This window comes from Crocodylus porosus, unplaced genomic scaffold (genome assembly GCF_001723895.1).
Source record: "Crocodylus porosus isolate Cpor-Errol unplaced genomic scaffold, CroPor_comp1, whole genome shotgun sequence".
Classification (NCBI taxonomy): Eukaryota; Metazoa; Chordata; order Crocodylia; family Crocodylidae; genus Crocodylus; species Crocodylus porosus.
This window is the reverse complement of record NW_017728931.1, coordinates 38,293,700-38,314,679: the sequence shown is the minus strand read 5'-3', so window position 1 is coordinate 38,314,679 and position 20,980 is coordinate 38,293,700. Positions and strand designations below refer to the sequence as shown.

Genomic DNA, 20,980 nt, shown 5'->3' with positions numbered 1-20,980 from the left:
CACAGCGGGGTGGCCCCCCCACTCAGGCCTCGTGCCGCAGTGACGTCAAAACCCGCACCACGCTCTGCCTGTGCCTGTAGTGGCGTCACAGAGCGCAGCTGCGTTTCTGTGACGTAGAGCCCTGCTTGCCTTCATATTTCCCCGGTGATGCCAGGTCTTAGATATCAAACGATTCTGTTGGAAGCTCAAAATGATCGAATTTGCTGAAAAACGATCGTACACTGAAAAAAATGCAAGCATGCAATTAAGAACATAAATTGTCTCATTCCCTTTCTATTGTCCACTATTAAGTAGCAGTGAGTGAGTGAAAACTGGGTCATCAAAGTTGAAGCATTTTCTTCTGAGGCAAGCAGGCATAAGAAAGTGCTGACAGCCAGCCCAAAAGTCAGTTAAAGACTCCCTGAGAGTGACCTGGGTTTTGCCTATGCTGCATCAATGAGCCGCCTTAAAAATGATCGTACATTTTGAACACTTTTACTATTATTGATCATACTAGGGCTGAAATGATTGTACAAATGCGATAATTATAGTACGCCTGGCAACCCGGGGTGCACCTATGCTGGGGTCCTGCAAGACTGGGGTGGGGGGCACTTCCACAGCTCAGGTGGCACCAGGACCAGCACCAAGTGCTCAGCAAGTGCTGTTTGGGGTGGGGAGCCCCTTTGCCAGCCCTGAGGCAGGAAGCAGTGGGGGTTCCCTGTGGCTGGTGATGAGGGGAGGGTACCATCAGGCAGCTCAATGTTTTTGGAGCGCTCCCTCAGGTGGCACCTCATGGCTGCGAGCAGCAGCTTCCAGTCAGAATCTGAGGTGCTGCAGTCCACCTGGCAGTGCTTCCCAACCAGGGGATTTCAGGGGCTCAGGCCTGCCAAGGAAACTATAAGGCCCCTTTAGTATTGGAGGCCATTAGCAACGTTACAGATTACTTGGGACAAACAATCAAAACAGTGACAGGAGTGAAGGGCAAAGGTTCATAACAAGAGTTCCAAGGGGAGACACTAAACCAGACAGCGCTCACTGGCCATCAAATGAATGCAAGAAGTCTTTCAAGGGTGCCACAGGGTGCTGTCTAATGGTTAGGGCCTTACCCTATTACCTACTTGGTTGGCGTATTGTGGGAGGGGTGTTCCAGTGAGCGATGTTGCTCTGACTGAACTAAAAAGCTAATGAAAGCAAAGAGAGAGCTTTTTCTGAGGCCCCTCCTCATTCTAACAAGGGGGACCCAGTCTAAAAAGGCTGTGAACCACTGGCTTAACGGAGTGCTCTTGAAGCATAACAGCAAGCAGCGGGAGGAGAGGGACACAAAAAAGCCCCACCTATTCATGGAAGTATACAAACACACACCCTGTATGTAACCCTTTAGATAGGGCATGTGGATTTACCCTCATCTTGTCTGCCAGGTTTGCTGCATTGCAGTAAGCCTTGTGCACTGTGTGGGTTGCTGCTAATTTTTGGTCCCAGTTTATGGCATTCCATGTAAATTTGCACCTCTCCATCTTGCTAAGTTTATTTACAATAGAAATAAAGGCTCCTGAAAGTTAGGGAAAGAAACAGTTGTATTTCTTTGAGGAAGAACCAGCAAGGGTTTTTGTTTTTCTTTTTTAGTTTTGTGCCTGGTAAAGACCCCTCAGTTAAGGTCTTTGTCCTGTGTTAAGTTCTACAGCTGTGTGCAGAGCCTGTCTATCCACAGGGCACTCAATGGCAACCTCTGTTTGGGCTTTGTTACACTTTAGGCTGTGAGCTGCACAAATGTTGATCGGCTTAATGCTAGCTTGGAGTTTGGAGCAGTCACACCTTCAATTTGAGTGGCACATTTATGGGGAGTGGCCACACCTTAACGGAACAGGAACTGAGTTGTGGGGATCAAGAGATAATCCTGTCTTGGAGTGGCATAACTTTGAGCCACATTATGAGTGCTTTAAAACACATTAAGGTGTTAATGTGCAGACAGTCAGGGGTTAAGAGCTCCAGGAGCTGCCCAAATTTACCATGCAACAAGGCCCTTTCATGCTCAGTGTTTTGTGCATTAATGAAAGGACTTGATAAGGCCAGTGGCACATACACCCCTTGGGAGTGCTGGTGCACCCCCTAACAACAGTGTTTCCCACTTAGGCAATGGGAAAGACAGGCAGGCAAGAGCACCAGTGCCTCTGCCCAAGAGCACTGGCCAGGGGGTGGGGGCATCAGGAGAAGCAATCCCTGTGGTCCCCACAAGGTGCAATTGGCCATGGGGGGACCGCCCCCTACTTGCTGACTGGCTGCTGGGGGGGGGCAAGTGCCCCCCCTGACTCAGGAGACACCAGCTGCCCATGCATCAAGCAGTAGTTCTCAGCCTTTTTAGACTCGAGACACCCCCTCAGAAAATGGCAGCTCTTAGTTTTCACTCTGTTTTTGGCTATGGAAAAATAATAAAGCAAATCATCTGCTTCAAGACAGCCCACAGCAGGCCAGAATGGTTTTAGCACTAGGGATTCCTAGTCGAAATCTCTGGGATTATTTTGTGAATCATATGTAGGTGTTTGCATACCCAACAGTGCTAATATTGCATGATATCCAGTGACAACTTTAAAAGGAGCTCACAGGTAAAGCACCCTGGTTGAGAGCAACTGGAGTTAAGCCTTTCATTTGTACAATAAAAGATAGTTGCCCTGTCGCTTCCTGTGTTCTACTCTCCTAGGTACTCTCCTAGCTACTGTTTTCTACTCTCCTAGGTACTGATGAGGCCTCAGGTACAATTTTGTGTCAAATTCTGGCACCACACTTGCAGATGAATAAGAGAGACTCCAGGAAAAGAGGAGATTTAGAAGATATGAGTTATCAGGAAAAGTTAAAAAAAAAGAACTTGTTTAGTCTAGAAAACACGAGGTGGAGGAAATGGAACATGGTGACAGTCTTATAACACAGAAAAAGGTTTGTGTAAAGAGGATGGTAATCAATATTTCCCCATGGCACCCTGGGGAAGGCTAAGAAGAAATCTAGCTTAAAACAAATTAAGTTAGATTTTAGGAAAAGCATCTAATAATTAGTATGGTAACACACTGGGAAATAATCTGGGGAGGGTGTGAAATTTCCTTCACTGGAGGATTTTAGAAAATATTGCATGAACATCCATCAGAGACGGTCTAGTTGCAAAACACTAGGGTGGCATATAAATCTAATAAGTAATTAAATAAATCTAGTTCAACACTCTCCACCCCTGACAAGGAGATGGTGTTAATTGTCATAACCAGGCATCCTGATTTTCTCTCTTTAAAAATTGCAGATTCTCCAATAGAAATAGTAAATTCTCTGATTAAAACCCCCAAAATCTGTGTTTTTCCATGATTAAAATGAAACACCACTGTATATAAAAGTATCAGTTGAATACAATGTTTTATTGATATATTTACCATTTAAAGCAGTTTGAAAGCCTACCAGTGCCTCAATCACTATAATAAAATACATTCTACATACCTATAAATACTAATGTTTGATTTGTGGGGGGTTCTTGAAAAATCAGAAAAGTGCCCCTCTCCCTGCCCTCTTCACTCAACAGGACACAGGTCTAGCTGCAGCTGTCCCTCCCCACCGCTTTGTGGCACTGAGCAGCCCTGATATACCAGTGCCCCGCCCATGCCATTGCCCCTCACTTGCCAAACACCACCCCCTGGGCCCTGCTGGTGCCCCTCACTCCCCACCCACAGTCCCCCCTCAGCCCTGCCAGAGAGGGCCCCCAGCTGCCAGGCATACGGAGCTAGGGACCCGAGTCTGCAGCCCTGTCCCCACCAGCAATGCCTGAGCCCCAGCTACCATCGGTGGGAGGTGGAGCTGCTGCAGTGGAGCTTGTTTAGTCCCATGGGCAGCATGGCTGGAGCGGAGCCGGGGGCAGATGCAGACTGCCCACTGGGGTCAGCGCTCCCCGCCCTGCTGCTCTCCCCTCCAAGGCCTGCACGACCCAACGGGCAGGACCCGGTGTGGCAGGGCAGTGGGGCAGGGAGGCTTGATCCTGCTGCTGGGAGCTCCATGCCATGATGATGAGGTGCCAGCCTACAAAAGGGAAACCCACAATTTACATATTTTTCTCCTTTAAAGAAGAAAATCCAGGTTTTTCTCCTTAAAATGAGAAAATTTGGGTTTTCCCACATTTTTTCATGGTGAATGGAAAACCCAGATCCCTGGTCATAACTTGAGAAGTTATGAAAACAATGAAAACACCACAATGAAAATCCAGGTTCAAAATGTAACTAAGGTAGAATAAAGGAGAAGCAAAGCAGTTATGAACATAGAACCAGGAAAAGCTGAGGTTTGGTAGAAGAAGTGTAAATTAGATAAGGAACCAATTAAAAGGAAAAAGGTGAGAAATGTCAAAAGGGAAAGTTTTAGGAGGCTAATCATGCTGTTTATCTAATATTGGCTTTGAAACTGATCTTCCTTGGTATTTTCACTAAGGAACTGTGTGCAGAAAATAGGACCGTTCTAACAAAACTTGCTGACTCAAACTGGGGGGGACTTATTAAGGTGGAGGAGGACAAGCATATTATTCAGAAAGGACCAGATGACCTTGAAGACTGGAGTAATGGAAGTGTGGTAAAATTTAATAAAACAAAATACAAGATCATCCACTTAGAACTAATAAAAAGAATTTCTGCTAGACTCTAGGAGGGCAATGACCTGAAACAGAGGGGGTGCAGTGGTCAAATCCTATGATTATCGTGAGCTACCACTGTGATGCAGCCATGAAAAGACGATGCAAATCACAAGTTGTACCAGGCAAAGTATTTCTGGTAGCACTAAGAAAGTACTGATGCCATTGTACAAAGCACTGGTGAGCCCTCATCTGGAATTTAGCATACAATCTTGGAACACTCGTGTTTAAAAAAGCACTAGTATAACAAAGGGGTAGTGGGAGGGGGTGCTGACTTTGGGGGACAGAAATATAGCAGGAGCTGCACTGCTGGACTGGATGTTGCCACTTCCAACAGAGAAGCCACCAATTGTGCCCGTGCACTGCTGTCACCAAGTTACATCTCTGTAAGAAAGACAAATTCAAATTGAACTGGAATAGGGAACGGTTATAAAGATGCGTGGTGGAATGGACAGCCTATCTGATATGAAGAGGCTAAAATTGCTTGGCTTATTTAGCCTAGCAAGATGACTGCAGAGAGGATGTGATTGCTCTCTGTTTAGAAACTTCAGGGAGGGTAAAAGAAATTTAAGCTGAAGGAGAAGCTTGCACAAAAAGAAATAGGTATATGAACTGACCAGAAATGAATTTAGGCTGGAAATTAGAATAATATTCCTCACCATTGCATCAATGAAATTCTGGAACAATCACCCAATAAGTGTTAGGTAAAAGCACTAACTCATTTTAAGATGGAGCTTGATCAATTTCTCAAAGAGCTGCTATGATCTATGTGTGTGTGTAGAAAAGGACTGGCTCATGAAGTACCTTCTAGCTCTGTTTTCCAAATGAGGCTCAATTTAGCAGGGGCACCCAGTGACTTGCTTCTAAGTTCATAGGACAGACAGCATGTTGTCTGAGGTTCAGGGGACCACCCTGCTCAGCAACACTGTTAAACTGAGTCATCCACACAACCGTTTCTTTTAAGAGCCATCTTCTTTTATCTGCAGCTGCCTTGGCTTCAGAGTAGAACAGCAGGCTAGCAATGCCTCCAGCTCCCTGGAATCTCCTGGGAGGCATCTCTTATATACTTGCCACTGGGAACTGGAGGCCTTGGCTTCTCCCTGTTTTTGTCTCTCTTGGGAAGCAGGAAGATTTGGATTTTCTCCATCCCTTTGTTTTGTCCCCTTCAGTGTTTTGCATATATTACTTATCTCCAGAAACTGCTCTCCCTAAGCCCCATCCTATCAGTACTGTCTTCTCATCTGTGTCACTTGGCACTTTGCAACATGGCACTTTGTCCAGTGTCACCTGTCAACACACTAAATTGTTCTGGCTAAGTGGAGACTGTTTGAAATCCCCAATTGAGGGAAAAGGTTGAGGAATGTGCAGAGTGGAAAGAAAGAAAACAGAGCAAAACAGAAAATGTAGGGCATTTTTCTCTTTTTTGCCTAAAGAAAAAGTCTAACATTTGGCAATACAGACCTACATTTAAAGGTAGCTGAGAAAGACAGAAAACAAAACTACGAATCAGGATCTTTGGCTAACACACTTCACATTCCAATTTTTCTCGTCACACCCACACCACACAGTTATGACCCCTTTTCATCCCAAGCTTACTACTATTCTTAAATTTCTCCTTGAAGATTGTATGTGGCATGAGTCCTATCCCCCCAACAATGCTTTAAAAAAAAAAACCACACAAGTAGGAGCTCAGAATACAGAAAGAGTTTCATAGAAAGTTGTCCCTAAATACTGATCATCTTTGCCTGGCAATCTAGCAACACTGCAGTTGCCTTACTTGAAATCCTAGCATGGGAATAGGTTCAAAGTGTGTCCAAACTTTTTTATTGCCTGAACATCTCCATTCCTATCCTTTCAAAACCTCCCCATACTAGAGAATTATTCCATTACATATATACTCTCTTTTTTGCATGTTTTAAAACCACTAGCTTCTTACCTGTTCTTTCAGTATCTGTAACTTTCGTACTCTGAAATACATAAAACTGGTACCATACGTAATGGATTGTCTGAGCCTTCACAGAATAAATACACTTTTTCCACAAAAAAACAAAAACCAGAAAGAGTTGTGAACATGATATAACTAAATTGCATTGTATGTTTTGTTAACATTGCCTCCCATTATTTAGCCAGCTGTAACATTAATACACCTCCCAATAAGCTCTGAACGACATGATGCTTTCTGTTTATGCTATGTATAAATTGATCCAGTCCTTAACATTTTAAGCCATGAAACTGCTGTGCAAGAGGAAGGAAAAAGACAGAAAAGTGAAAAGAAAGAGGAGTGGCTGCTGTCTTTTTTGATCAGCATGAGATATTCACTAGGCGATTTCTTATGCTTAATTAGTATAATGTATTTTCTAGCCATGCTTGATTTTATTATCCATTTATGTTTTTGCAGAAGAGACATCCATTATAGATAATGGAATCTCAAACGGCTACTTAGATGACTAATCTTTCATGATAAAAATTTAAAGCCTTTTAAGCAAAAATTAACTAGTCATCAGTTGATGGAGTCAAGGGAGACAGAAACAGTTAAAGCTCACAGAGGTGCTAAAGATTGTGCTTGAATGACTGTAGCTGGGGGGAAAAATCCCAGATAAAGGTATTACTTCCATAAGGATACAGCTCCCCACTCTCCCTGCCTGGCTCCACAGACCCCTGCCAACCTGTGCCCTGTTTTGGGCCCCACTGGTGCCGACCCTAGGACACTGGTCCCAAGATGGTGACCAGGAGGCAGGACACCTGTCAAGGAGCGGGACTACTCATATGGCCCTCCACAGCCTGCCAAAACTGGGTAAGTGGCCCTCAGCCCGAAATAATTGCCTGCCCCTGAGTTAAACAGAAGTTGCTATTTAATCTGTTTTCAGGTTGGGGCGGTCTACTTCTTTCCCAGACATGAGGAAAGGCATTTTTATGCCCAAAAGCTTGTCCAGTAAAGGCATCACCACACAAACCTTGCTTCTCACATATTCTCAGAACCATTGTGGCTACAACATACACTCTGACAAATTGGGGGAAAAAAACCCCAACACAAAACAAATAATGTTCCTGCTGAAAGCAAGAGGTGGTTTCTGGCACTGAAAGTGGCTAGACAAGTCCAACACAGAAATACAGTTTCCTCTGCACCAATCTTTCCTTTTAGTACTTTCATTTTGTCACTCTGGGACACCTCTCTCCTATTCTCAAAGTATAAGAACCACAAAGTGCAATTACTCCTGCAGTTATGCAACAGCTGGAAAAAAAGCTTTCACAAAAGAAAGCATGGTTGTTGGGAAGAGGTGATGTCAGTGGCATAAATCATGGTTTGATGAGGACTGTTCTAATGCTAAAGGTGATTTAACAGAAGTCTTGGAGGATTACAAGCAAAAAAAAATTGTTTTTCTAGTTTCCAGCAGATCAAGAAAATTAAAACAAACTATAAAAATATAGAAAGAAGAAACAATATCAAATAAGGCTATGAGGGGGACTGGTAGCGACAGGGAAAAAATAACAATAACTAATGTTTTTGGCAGATTACAGCCAAAGGGACAAAGAAGAGTAGCTTGATTCCTGAGGCATATATTCCTGAAGATGCATGGGTTTGGGTTTGTTTGTTTTTTTTAATAAGTTTAACAGCTTACTTACAGATGAAGAAAATGATGGCTTCTTACTGAAGGAAATGTTATCTGTTAAACCACAAACAGATCATCATCTCACCTCTGAATCTCAAGGCTTACTGAATAATGGTTATAGGCCTCTGGCCTTGATTTTCTTCCCCAGAAATCTTTAAGGAATTCATTGAGCGATAGTGGACAGTTTTAAGGGAAAAAAAATATAGAAGGTACTGGAATGAAGATGAAATAATCACCATTTGTAAAACCTGGAACTAAGAGAGGTCTTAGAGCATATCATCCCATTACTCTTCTGTGTATTCCAGCCAAAATATTTGAGAGATGTTTACTTTTTCATCTTCAGGCACAGATTTCTGAAAATAATGTTTTAGAAGAACAGACCAGCTTTAGAGAAGGCTATTCTTGCATAGACCATTGCTTAGTGTTGCACTGTTTATCATCTACTCATGTAAAAAAAACAAAATAGTTTATAGGTAGCCTTCATAGATCCAAAGGGAGATTTGACTCCATAAACAGATTAACATTATGAAAAAAACTGGCAGTAACATCACTGGATAAAGCTCCCATACAATTAATCATTACTATTCAAATACAACATCTATGGTGCATTATGAGATAGGAAACTATTGGACAGGACATAACTGAGACAGGAGTACAATAAAGGCATTTGCTTGCTCTGCTACTTTTTATCCTATTCATGAATGATTTAAAACATGTGCTAGCAGGAAATCAGTTCCATACACCCATAATACTGGATAACCCTATCCCTCTCTTCATTCGTGCAGGTGATGTATTATTAAACAGGCTTCCATAGGTTCTTATGGAAGATGTTTTTCAATAGTATCGTACCTCAAATAGTTTGGAAATCAAAACAGATAAATCCAAAGCATCAGTTTCGGGAATGAAAGGAGGAAACAAGTTTGGTTTTCACACAAAAAGAAATTAGAGATGGTGCCTCTCTTTAAATACCTTGAAATCTATTTTAATAAACATCTGAGCAGCAAAACAAGCCTTGTTTGGAGTTTTATCCTTTTACAATAAGATAGCCAAAAAGGTGGTACAGGCAGCACTAAAGGTCTATAGATCTAAAGCAGAATTCATTTGAATGAATAGAGCAGAAGTATGGGGTGCTAACCCTAGAGTCCACCCCAAAATAGAAAAAATAGAAGAGATCTCCAACTACTTTTTAAAGCAGCTTTTATCTCAACCTAATTCTATGATGTGTGAATGGGAGCCTCATACACTTTTGATCTCTCTCACACACCCGTACTTTGGTTAGTCCATCTGATATAACTCTACCCTGCCTTTTACTTAAAACTACATCTTCGTTCAAGCTAAACTGGTGCAACTCTCTCACACAGATGAGCCTCTGTTCTCTACAGCTTCTCAAATACAAGCTTAATGATGTATTACATAATTTGTCAGCATAACAAATAAATCATGGACAGACGATATCAGTCAGCAGTATTTTTTAATGATGCTTTTATTTTACAGGATACAAATTATAAGTATTGAACAGGAATTAAAGTGCTTAATTTTACAATAATCCAACTCCCACCTTTATGACCAAATATACATATGTTACAGAAAATATATACAGTATCTGCAAATATTTTACATTCATATATTTCTTAACCAGAAAAATTACCACTTAGATTTGCACAACTTTAAATTTTGCCTCTTTTTAACATTCTGCAATTCAATGCAAAACAAGAACAATTCACACCTCTTCAAAAGATCAGTACTTATACAAGGAAAAACATTCCCCCCCCCCTCTAAATCAAACTGCAAACATGCTTCCATGATTAAGGGAGATCCTAATGCAATGCATGTAGAGTTGACATTACATACTAGGGCCAATCAAGTTCTCACAAAAGCAAATATAACTTTTATTGGCTGTAGTGCTCATAATAGAGGTATGTAAAATACAGTGGCCCTCCACATTTGACACACTTGCCTGCCTTCATTAAAATAAATATGGCATCTCTGCATACAAAACAAAACTTTAATTGCAGTTTACCCCCCACTTTTTTTTTAAATGTTTTCAAGGGTCTAGAAGGAAAAACTACAAACTGAAGTGGGCTAATGTTATAAATTGACTTGATACTTATTTTATACCTGGAAATCACCGCTTAAATGTTTTTAAAGAACAAAAGCAAGTTTACACTCATTTAGGTATTGATAGGTAAGGGGAAAACGAAAGGAAATGCTCTGAATAAAAGTTCAGGAATAGTTTAACGAAGAGGCAGTATAGGAGGCATATTGACTCTGTTACTGGATTTTAGCTTATTTTATAAATCAGTCAGAAACCATTAACATGGCATGCAAGTAGATCCACTTGTGTTGATTTTTACACTTAAGATATGACCAACATTATCAATATATATTACCTGTATTTTTACTTCATCACAGTGTAAATGCTGTCTGAATTAGATTGGTCCTGCCTGTTAGTTATAATGGTCCCTCTCTATATATATGTATATATTCATGAAGTGACCACGTTATATGGAAGGGCAAAAACTGAAGCAGCAGTATGACTGACAGATTAACAGTCTCATTACAGCCTCAAGGATCAGTATCATTTACATTAATTTCTGTATGCCAATATGGGCAAGACTTGGAAATAAAAACCACAAGATTTTTTTTCTTACAGTTCATTTTTACCTTATCACACATATAGTAACTACAGACCTGGACTTGCACACATTTCACCAATTTTTTATTTTTTAAACGTAGCCAACATTACTCACACAATTGTTATTTCTCTTCTCCTTTCTTGTATTATTTGTTCTCAGGGACTTCTGGCTGCTTAGTCTCACCTACATTAAACCAGTCATTTCAGGATTACTCTATTATCACAAATTAAGGATTATGGGCTTTATTAAACCCCCAGTAAAATCAGTTTGAAGTCAGATGTGGCTCTGACTCCAAAGAAGTGGCAGGAGCAGCAACATGCCTAAAGCCTGAGAGAACCTGGTTTTCATGCAAAGAACTGTACATCATATAGGACAAATACTGGAGCAGTGTAAATCATCACAGCTTGATGACCTCTAATAAAGGAACGCCAATTAACACAGACTCACAATCTCTTCTGAACTATTTCCGGGAAATGGGTCTTTCTTATTGCTGAGAATTATTTCTATGTAGAACAATTTTTTAAAACTTTCCACAATGAGAAAGAATCTCTACAACTGGAGCTGATCACATAAAACGTATTAACATTATTTTTTTTCTGAAATTCCACCTCCGTTTAGTTTATTTTCCCCTGGAAATTAGAAATCTGACATTTACTGTACAAGGTCTATAGTTGGTCCTTAAAAAAAAAAAAAAGATTTTGAAAAAAATGTCAACTCTCCCTCCCTCCACCCCATCTCATCAGGTTTCAAAAATATTTGATCCACTCTACTCAAGATCCCCATTGAATCTTTGTCTGTAACCCCATTTACAATACATACAATGTGTGCCTCATCTTCCATATTTAAATAAAAGGAAGAAATAATTCCTTATCCTACAAGAACCTTAATGACTTGTAATGCACTTTGAGTTCCAAAGGTGCTACATTCCCTCTCTCTCACACACACACACTTTACAGTCATCTAATATTTTCCATATTCTGCTCCGAAGGGAAGAGAATGTTCTCTCCTCTCAAGGCTTGCTTTTTCCTGTGGATTTGGGGCATTTAAATATACAAGTACTCCTGTCAGAGTCAAGAGGCTAGACTTTAAACATATCAGCTGATGTAGATGTGTCAAACATCATTACTTTTGCTATCCTTATGTATTTTGTCCTTGCAAGACACCAGGAAAAAGAAAACATTAAGTAGTTTGGCACATATGTTTACTGCAAGATGCACACAGCCATTACAGAACGCCTGCATTTCAGAGTAACTTATTGCATGCTGTCTCACTAGAAGGGACTAGATCTCCACAAGCTGTTTACATAAAGAAGTTGAATAAATTAGGTCAAAACCTTAACACTACAGATTTATACAACCTTAACAATTCAAAGTGAGCAAGGGCTTCAGTCTCTGACCACCCATACACTCATTCTGGCTTTTTTTCCAATTTCCTAGATGAGCACGTAAAGCCACTGAGGCTTGACTTAGTTCAAATAAAGTAGCTGCAGGTATTGAGCTGCAAGCAGCTTAGCATCCCTTGGAAAGAAAAGCAGACACTAACCCCTCTGCTCCTTAGTTTTCCTTACCTGTATAACAGGGATCATATTGCCTACTTCAGTGCTTCAAATGGATGTTTGTGCTAATATTTGGGAAGTGCTTTAAAACAAAAAAACCAAACAAGCCTAAAGCGTTGTATAAGTGCTATATCTTATTATTTTTGGTCCAGCTCATTCTTGGTGGAGTTCCCCCCGCCCACCCCCTAGGCATGAATTCTACGGTGCTTCAAGCAAGATGCACTGACAAGGCTCCAAAACCAGGTGCCATCTCATACTTCTTTTTAGAAGGAGATGTCTAATGGCTATGGAAAAATATAACACAGCCCCAGATAGAGTTCAGCCTACACGTTTCCCCATCCCTAACCTAAATGATCCCAAGCCAGAGTACTGTCTGTGGAACCATAATAATAATACTATGACAGTGACTCCATTGTTCAGAACTTTCTGGGCAGGATGAGGAGTTCCACATGGAGATCCGTTTCTGAATACCAGCATGAATCTGGACATAAATGGGCCTATCATGTTTACTACAAATAGTAGAAGAATTTCTTTACGCTTCCAAGGTATTTGAAGCAAAAATTGCACATTAGATATTTCCCTAAAACTACAACAAATAGGACTGCACACAGAACAGCCCAACCACAGTGAATACTAACGGACATACTCTGCACAACATGCACCAGGGCAACTTTAGGAAATCAGATTCTGGTCGTTTTCATATAAAACCTAGAATAAGTCCACTAGTCAGAGGGTTACACAAGATTTTACACTAGTGCCACAGAGAGCAAAATCTGTGCCAGGAACATCAATTAAGTTGCACAGGAGTATGTTAGTACAGATTATTATATTCTGTCTTTCACTTACCCTGCCTTTTCTGTGCACTGGGCAATAAAGACTTACCTGGAATGCACAGAGGATCAGGAGATAATCTTTCACTTTTAATGCTAAATAAAGGTAACATCTGACTTAATGTCACAAAGGGAATACAATTTGCATTATAGTAACTATTTAAAAAAATAAATAAGTTCTTGACTTCTCATGTAAAGATGGGCCCCAGTCAAAATTCTAGCTCCATCTCCAAGTTTTGAGAAAAGTGGCTCCAAACCTAAGCTCAGTGGCTTGTGTTTAAGCAAATACAGTTTTAGAAGCATTTCTTTTAGTCAGAAATGGATCATTTAAGTTGGGCAAGTCCTCTACTTTTATCATTCAAGTAGCAAAAATGGAATCTTGATATCAATAGTCTGTTTGAGAACCAGTCACAGCACATGCACTGTTCTTCTTTTCTATCCAAAAACATACAGGGGAACCTTCTTAAGATGGAGCCATTTGACCCCCACATAAAAAAAAAACAACTTCTAGAAATTGGGGTTCATTGTTGACTTAATATTTAAAAGCTGACTCATACACACCCTTACAACTGCATGAATGATCCTAATGAAGTTAATCTGAGCAAGGAATACTCATGCATGTCAAGATTTATAAAATCAAACTTCTTATAAGAATTACTGTAAGTAGGTTCCACCTTATATGATGCCCAATAATCCTTGTAGATAGTTGTTATAACTAACTGTTGTACTATTGCTGTGTTCATTTGTGAACGTTTAAAAGGTGTTATAACATGTCCTTTTGTTCCAATAAGCATAAACACAAAACATAGATGATCTCCAAAGACCTTTGGGACCAACAGGTTACTTGCTGAAGCACAATCCCATATTTTAGCAACATAGTATCACACCTTCAAAAAGGTAGCAGATACAGGATACTAAAGAAAAAAGGACTACTCTTTTAAACACAACTAGAATTCAGAAATCCTTTACATGCCATTTAAGTTACTGGTACTAGTTTTTAAATGTATAAAAATATTAAGATAATTAATTGTAAGCTACTTAAAACAAATCACTAAACAGAATTCTTTTTTAAAATTCAGAACTTTTTCCTTAACTTTAAAGAGGAAACATGCTTTATTTTAAATAAATAATGGACTAATATGAACCTAATGTCATGAAGTCAAAGCAAAAAAATCAAGTATAGTACAATTTGTTCTAATACTGTACATATATATTTACTAATATATTGTACTTATTTTGTCATACTTTAGCAATAAATTTCTAGGTTGAACACAATTAGATCATTTTCATAATAAACTGAATCCTTAAAAGCCAATATACCTGTGAAAGCAATTTGTGGGGGTTTTTTAAAACAAAAAAAATTAATACAATATATGTACAGCTCAGTGTATGTAGTTCTATAAGCTAAATACAATACACCAAATTGTCCCTGTATATTTTTTTATTACGGATCTATTTTGACAATGTGGAGGTATATCTTTTATACTGCTGTGACTCCTAGCATACAAGAAGGATGCTTCAAATATTTGCATTCTTTAGGAAAGAAGCAAACTTTAACCCAAAGGCAATCAATTTACTCAAAAGAGAAATGCACTGTGAAAAACAAGTGGTACACTAACATTAGTAGATTGTTGTGTGTTTTTTTTTTTTTTATTGACATTCACATTTTTTTAAAATTCTGAAATGGGTCTATACATTAACTTTATTAATAGAACTTAAATATAAGAAAAAGGTCCCTAAAATGATCAGCATTTTCCCCCAAAATAAAGTGCTAAGATGTGTGTGGTCATTAAGAGAGTTTGCTTCTTTTGTTTGGAAAAAAAGACAGGTTAGCAAGTATTTGACTGGAATCTTTTACCATGGATTCTCAAGCTTCAGCATTCAGATTTTTTAGAAGATTCTGGCTGTTCTTCTAAACTCAACTGCAGTTCATTCTGGCATTTTGGCATCTCACCTTTGACAGCTAGATTGATAACCTTCAACCATTTCTGTTTCAGTTCCTCACTGTCTGCAGCAAAGCTGTGCACAGACTTGGACTGGGTCAGTTTGAAGCTATGTGGGAGGTCAGCACTTCTGGGGGTGTCATCTACTGTATAGCCTAGTAGAGGAATCGTAGCCAGAGCTTTAACATCCTAGAAAAAAAATAAATAAACCTTGATCACAATACGATTTTTTGTTCCTTGACAGGTTAGATCCACCTCCCCGCCACTTATTCTCCAGTTACTTGACTTCCCCCAACTTCCTCAGTTCCTTAGCAGAAATTGAGGAATTTCCAGTCTCCCATGTCTCCATGCTGGAACCCATCCCAGGCTCCACAAAGAGGCACGGATTAGCACAGGTCCCAGTGAGAAAGCCTGGGACACTGTGGGAGTCAAGAAACCTTAATTTTTACGGTGGCACAAAGGCAAAAAAAGGTAACATGTTTCCACTGCTAGTTGTTCACAACAGGAAAAAAAAAAAATGACTTTTTTTTTTCTGTTTCCCTTCCCTTCTGTTTCTTTACATACCTGTGGAGCTCCATACATGTACAGCACAAGAGCTTCATGTTTAGGAATAACACACCATGCTTTCTGCCAAGGCTTTGATTTTTCCATATACTGAAGAAAACTACATATGACACTGTTTCCAGAGACCTCAGCTGATTCAATCTAAGGAGACAGTTCACAGTGTAAGAAGGAAACTTTCACGTAACAAAAATGTAAGATGTTGAAGAGAACACAACACAAAAATTAAAATATAACACCATCTTTTACATTTTTTTGTTCCAAATGCTGATACAATTAAAACTGAGTACTGTAAAGTCTTATGATTGGGTTTATGAAGAATTAAAAACACAGTTAGTCTGGAGCAAGAAAAACATAGTTCTTTCTTGCTCAACATTTTTAGAGAATGGCTAACAGTATCACCCTGCACACCTGAATTTTCTTCTACTCAAATAACAAATTTGCTGTATATTTTAGTATCTGAAACACGCTCTTTATCCAACTTTGTGCCCATCACAATGTTATCTAAGTGCTACTAACAGCCCTTCATGATTACTCTTCTATGTTGGCAGTAAAATCTTCACGAAAGCATCCGACAGAAGTGCATTTCCAAAGATGATGTATGAATGCAAGCATTTTTCTTGGAACTATCCAGAATTAAAAAAGGGAGATTAAATAAAAAGACGACTTGATAGACTGATTTATTACTGGGATTCAGCAGTCATGCTTGGAATCTATCATAGGAAGAACATGAATGATTTTTAGAACTAAGATTTTATTGACATGAATTGGGATGAATGCAAGAAAAGTGATAATATTGCAGATGTTTTCACCAAATGATCACAGTACCACATATCTACCCATATATACTCTTCACATCTACTTATATATATTCCTGATGGTTTGAGATACTGAACTTACCCTGCAACTTAGGCAGAATTTTGGAAGGGGTAGGAGGTTCTACTGGTAGTAGTTTTGAAACTGCTGACAGGTCTGTATTGTTTAATGTAGTCCCTCCAATATGCATTGGTGAACAGAGTGCAACTATGCTGTGAAACCTGCTACAAACTGAATGTACAAATTCTACAAATCACCATCATGTGTATCAGAATGTTTTTATAATTTTTCCCAATCAATATTAACTTCTGCTGTTAATTTCTCCTGATGGTTAACCCAACAAAATCTATACCAGAATAATATATTTTTGCTACTCTAGACAGATTTTAGAACCAAAATGAAGTACTGTTACGTATATTTTCTTATATACACCTTCTTAATATCATCAGAAATATTTGAAATTCCTTCCATTTTGGCCAGGTATTTTAAAAGATTAAGCAACATACTGTAAAGATCTGCAGAGAGGTCCAAAATAACAACAACAATAATAATGATAATAATAATAATAATAATATATAAAAAAAACGTAAAGTTGCATATGCTATTGAAATCAAAGGGAAAGATTAACTTTCTCCAAATGTCACTGCAGCCAACTAGGATATGCTTAACTGATTTGCATATACCACAGCTTGGGTCTGAGGCAGGCGGATACCAGGACCTGGTACCTCCACCACTTCTTCCTGCCACCTGGTTGGGGCTTGCTGCAAGGAAAGCACCCATACTTGCTGAAGCCTCAAGCACCCAACTGGCACAGCAGCAGCAGAGCTCCCCTCTACTGAAGCCCCGGGTACCTGACTGTGGTAGGGCAGGAGTGGAGCCCCCACCACCAAATGCTGCCGAAAACACAGCTCTGAAGGCTGAATCTGGCCTGTGGGCCATAGGTTGCCAACCCTTAACATGTACAATTTGATTGAGTCACCTTGCTCCACACTTGAGTGTTGTTTGCTGTGGAGGCTGGTACAGAACACAATCATATTGGGCCCCTGGGACTCTACAGTCAATGAGAACCCGAGCCATTCTTCCTGCATTTAGCAAAATATGGCCTTTTAAAATATGCCTACACTTATACCTCCAAGATGCCTCTCTTCTTCTTTTCTTCACTGTCTGTGCAACCGGTTATAATATGATAGCAGTCTTTACAAACTTTGTTCAATTTATTGCTGTCATATTCAAGATGAGCTTTATAATCCGAACATTTCCAACAAACCACCTTAAGGGAAGGAAGGGGATGAGAGAGAGATTAAGCAAACAAAATTAAGCAGGTATGACTACAAGGTACAATATAGCATTTTGCAGCAATCTGAGCTGCATGAGTTAGCTAGAGTCACAGAAATAGCAAAAGTGTGTTAGCACAGGACTCCACTCTGTTTGACCCACTATAAAGAACAGGCAGAGGGCTCCACTGTTGTAGCAGTATTGTTTCTGGGACCTCAGCTAACTTATTTAGAACTAACTTGGCTATTTCTCTCTACCTGGGATTGTATTATTTTCTATTATATTTCACTGTTTTTTATTCTAGTTGCTGGCTTGAGCAAAATGTTAATAAGTTCATTTTAATTATTTTGTAATGTAATCCTCAATTCAGGATGGGCACTAAAACAACATACTTACACTTGTGCTTACTAGTGGCATAGCTGTACTGTTACCAAGTGCATCCACAGGTGGCATATAGAGGAATTACCTTTAGAGAAGGTTAGCTGTGAAATAAGCGGGGTTAATTCTGATGAATAAGCAGTTGCAGACCAAGCAGTGGCAGCACCCCCAGAACGTGGTGGGGACAGCAGATGGCAAAGCTTTCCCTTCTGAAAAGCCAAATATATCCTTTGATGGTGCTGTGATATAGTGAGTATACACTGCCACTATAATAAACCAGCTCAGGCCCCAGCCATGAGTCTACAAGTCCTCAGTGGCACAGCAGACAGAAGAAAACATAAGAATCTCAACAGCTGCAAAGGCAGATGAAGACTACAGTGGAACAAGCTCTCCAATTTTCTTGGCCTCCTTGCCATTGGATCAAGGTCCTGTTCTGTCAAAAACCATTGGCTCCCAAACCACACCTGCACCAGAAGCAATGCTGATGGAGGATCAGTGTTGAAAGACTCCAGGACCCAATCAAGCAAGACCTCTTCCACCAGTACTCAACAAAAAACTGGCAAATTCCAATCAACAGCAATGAGAAAATATTGGCAGTGCTTGGGGTGCCTTCAAGTCCACCATCATCAATGCCTGTGAAGAGACACTTGGATTCTCTGCCAAGAAACACCAAGCCTGATTCAAGGAGAATGCCAGGAAGATCCAAGAGTTGATCAGCCACAAGTGCAAGGTCTTTTGTGCTTGGCTGAACAACATCAGCACCATGTAAAAGAAATTGGATCTGCAACAAGCCAAGTCAGAGGTCCAAAGAAGGACCTGCGATCTAAAGAACAAATGGTGGGAAGACAAAGCCTTCTACGGTCCAAGCACTCAGGGACCAACCCCCTTGAGACCTAAGGATAGAGGAGACCTGATCAAGGAAAGAGGAGCCCTCAATGTCCATTGGAAGGAGCATTTTGAAGACCTTATCAATCAAGATTCTGTTGTTGATGACAGTGTTCTCAATTCCACTCACCAGCACCCAGTCAGAGATGATCTCAGAATCCCTCCAACCCTTAACAAGGTGAGGAAAGCCATCAAACAGATGAATAATGACAGGGCATCTGGAGCTAATGGAATCCCTGCCAAAATCTTCAAGTAGGGGGAAAAGGAGCTCACATCACAGCTCCATGCCCTGATCTTAAGGATTTGGAATGATAAGGAAATCCTAAATGACCTCAGGGATGCCACAATTGTGACAATCTTCAAGAAGAGATAAGTCTGACTGTGGAAGTTACAGAGGGATCACCTTGCTGTCCACCACAGGAAAAATCATTGCAAGAACTCTCCTGAATCATCTCCTTCCACTTGCTGAAGAGCTCCTCCCAGAATCTCAGTGTGGGTTTAGGGTATGAAGAGACATGCCTGACATGATCTTCACTGCTTGCCAGCTACAAGAAAAGTGCCAGGAACAATAAACTTCTCTACATTGCCTTCTTTGACCTCACAAAAGCCGTCAACTCTGTCAGCCAAGAAGTGCTGTGGAGAATCCTTCTGAAGTACAGATGCCCACTGAAATTTCTCACCATTCTTTGCCATGATGGCATGCAAGCAGTGGTTCTCAATAATGGATCTATCACAGATATGCTTGAAGTTAAGATGGGAGTTAAGCAAGGCTGCATCATTGCTCCAACACTTCTCAATATTCCTTACTGTGATTCCCACTGGAGTGGAGCTAAACTACTGAATGGATGATAAGTTTTTTAATCTCACCAACCTCAAGCCAAAACCAAGACCACCCCAAGTTTAAATTATTAACCTCCAGTACACTGATGATGCTGTAGTTTGTGGTCACTTGGAAGCAGACCTTCAGGCAATCATCAACATTTTTACCGAGCATACAAGAAAATGGGACTGATGCTTAACATTCAGAAGGCTAAGGTCCTCCATCAACAAGCTCTTAACGAACAGTCCCCAGCTCTGGTAATTCAGGTTCACAGTAAGATTCTGGAGAACACTGACTATTTCCCATACCTCAGAAGCCATCTCTTGCAGAAGCCTGGCATTGACAAAGAAATCCAACATCACCTCAAATGTGCAAGTGCAGCCCTCAGACACCTGAGGAAATGAGTGTTTGAAGATCATGATATCAGATCTGAAATCAAGCTCATGATTTATCATGCAGTTGTGATCCCCACCTTACTGTATGGAGTTGAAACGTGAACGACATACAGGAGAAACCTCAAGTCACTGGATAATTATCATCAATGCTGCCTGAAAAATCCTTCAGATCCAGTGGAAAGATATACACACCAGCATTAGCATTCTTTTGCAAGCAAATGCCATGAGCATCAAGGTGATGATCATCAACATCAACTTCACTGGGCTGGCCATATTATCCAGATATCAGACTCCAGACTCCCAAAGCAAGTTTTATTCTTCCAGCTCAGTCAAACCATATACTCAAGAGGAGGGCCAGGAAAGTGCTTCAAGGACATTCTCAAGGCCAACTTGAAAAGAAAGGCAGCATCAACATCAGTTTGCGGGCAACTGCCCAGGACCACCCCAAGTGGAAAAAGAGTCTGCTGTAAGGATCTCACTACTTTAAAACCTTACAACAGGAGACAGAGAAGCAGAGTGGCATAAACACCATGCTGCAAACTGAATCAAGAATCCAGAGCCATCCACTGTGCATGAAAATAAGTGCTCGAGTTACCATGGGTGACTGGTGCCTCCTGAGTCGGGGGGGGGGGCACCAGATCGCCAACGGGGGGG

At 40.4% G+C, this 20,980-nt stretch overlaps 1 protein-coding gene across 3 annotated transcripts in view; it reads right to left on the bottom strand.

Moving 5' to 3' along the window:
- Window positions 1-9,684: 9,684 nt before the first annotated feature.
- The window catches only part of FGD4 (FYVE, RhoGEF and PH domain containing 4), a 199,028-nt gene continuing 187,732 nt past the window's right edge, over window positions 9,685-20,980 (bottom strand). For 2 of the 3 annotated variants that reach the window (XM_019544638.1, XM_019544639.1), the window contains exons 15-18: window positions 17,703-17,843; window positions 15,761-15,901; window positions 15,208-15,385; window positions 9,685-13,349 (exon numbers count right to left, since the gene is read on the bottom strand). In XM_019544638.1, coding sequence (XP_019400183.1) covers window positions 13,150-13,349; window positions 15,208-15,385; window positions 15,761-15,901; window positions 17,703-17,843 — 660 coding nt within the window. In that variant the 3' untranslated portion in view covers window positions 9,685-13,149. The remainder of the gene's footprint in view (window positions 13,350-15,207; window positions 15,386-15,760; window positions 15,902-17,702; window positions 17,844-20,980) is intronic. The other variant, XM_019544640.1, reaches the window with a different exon arrangement.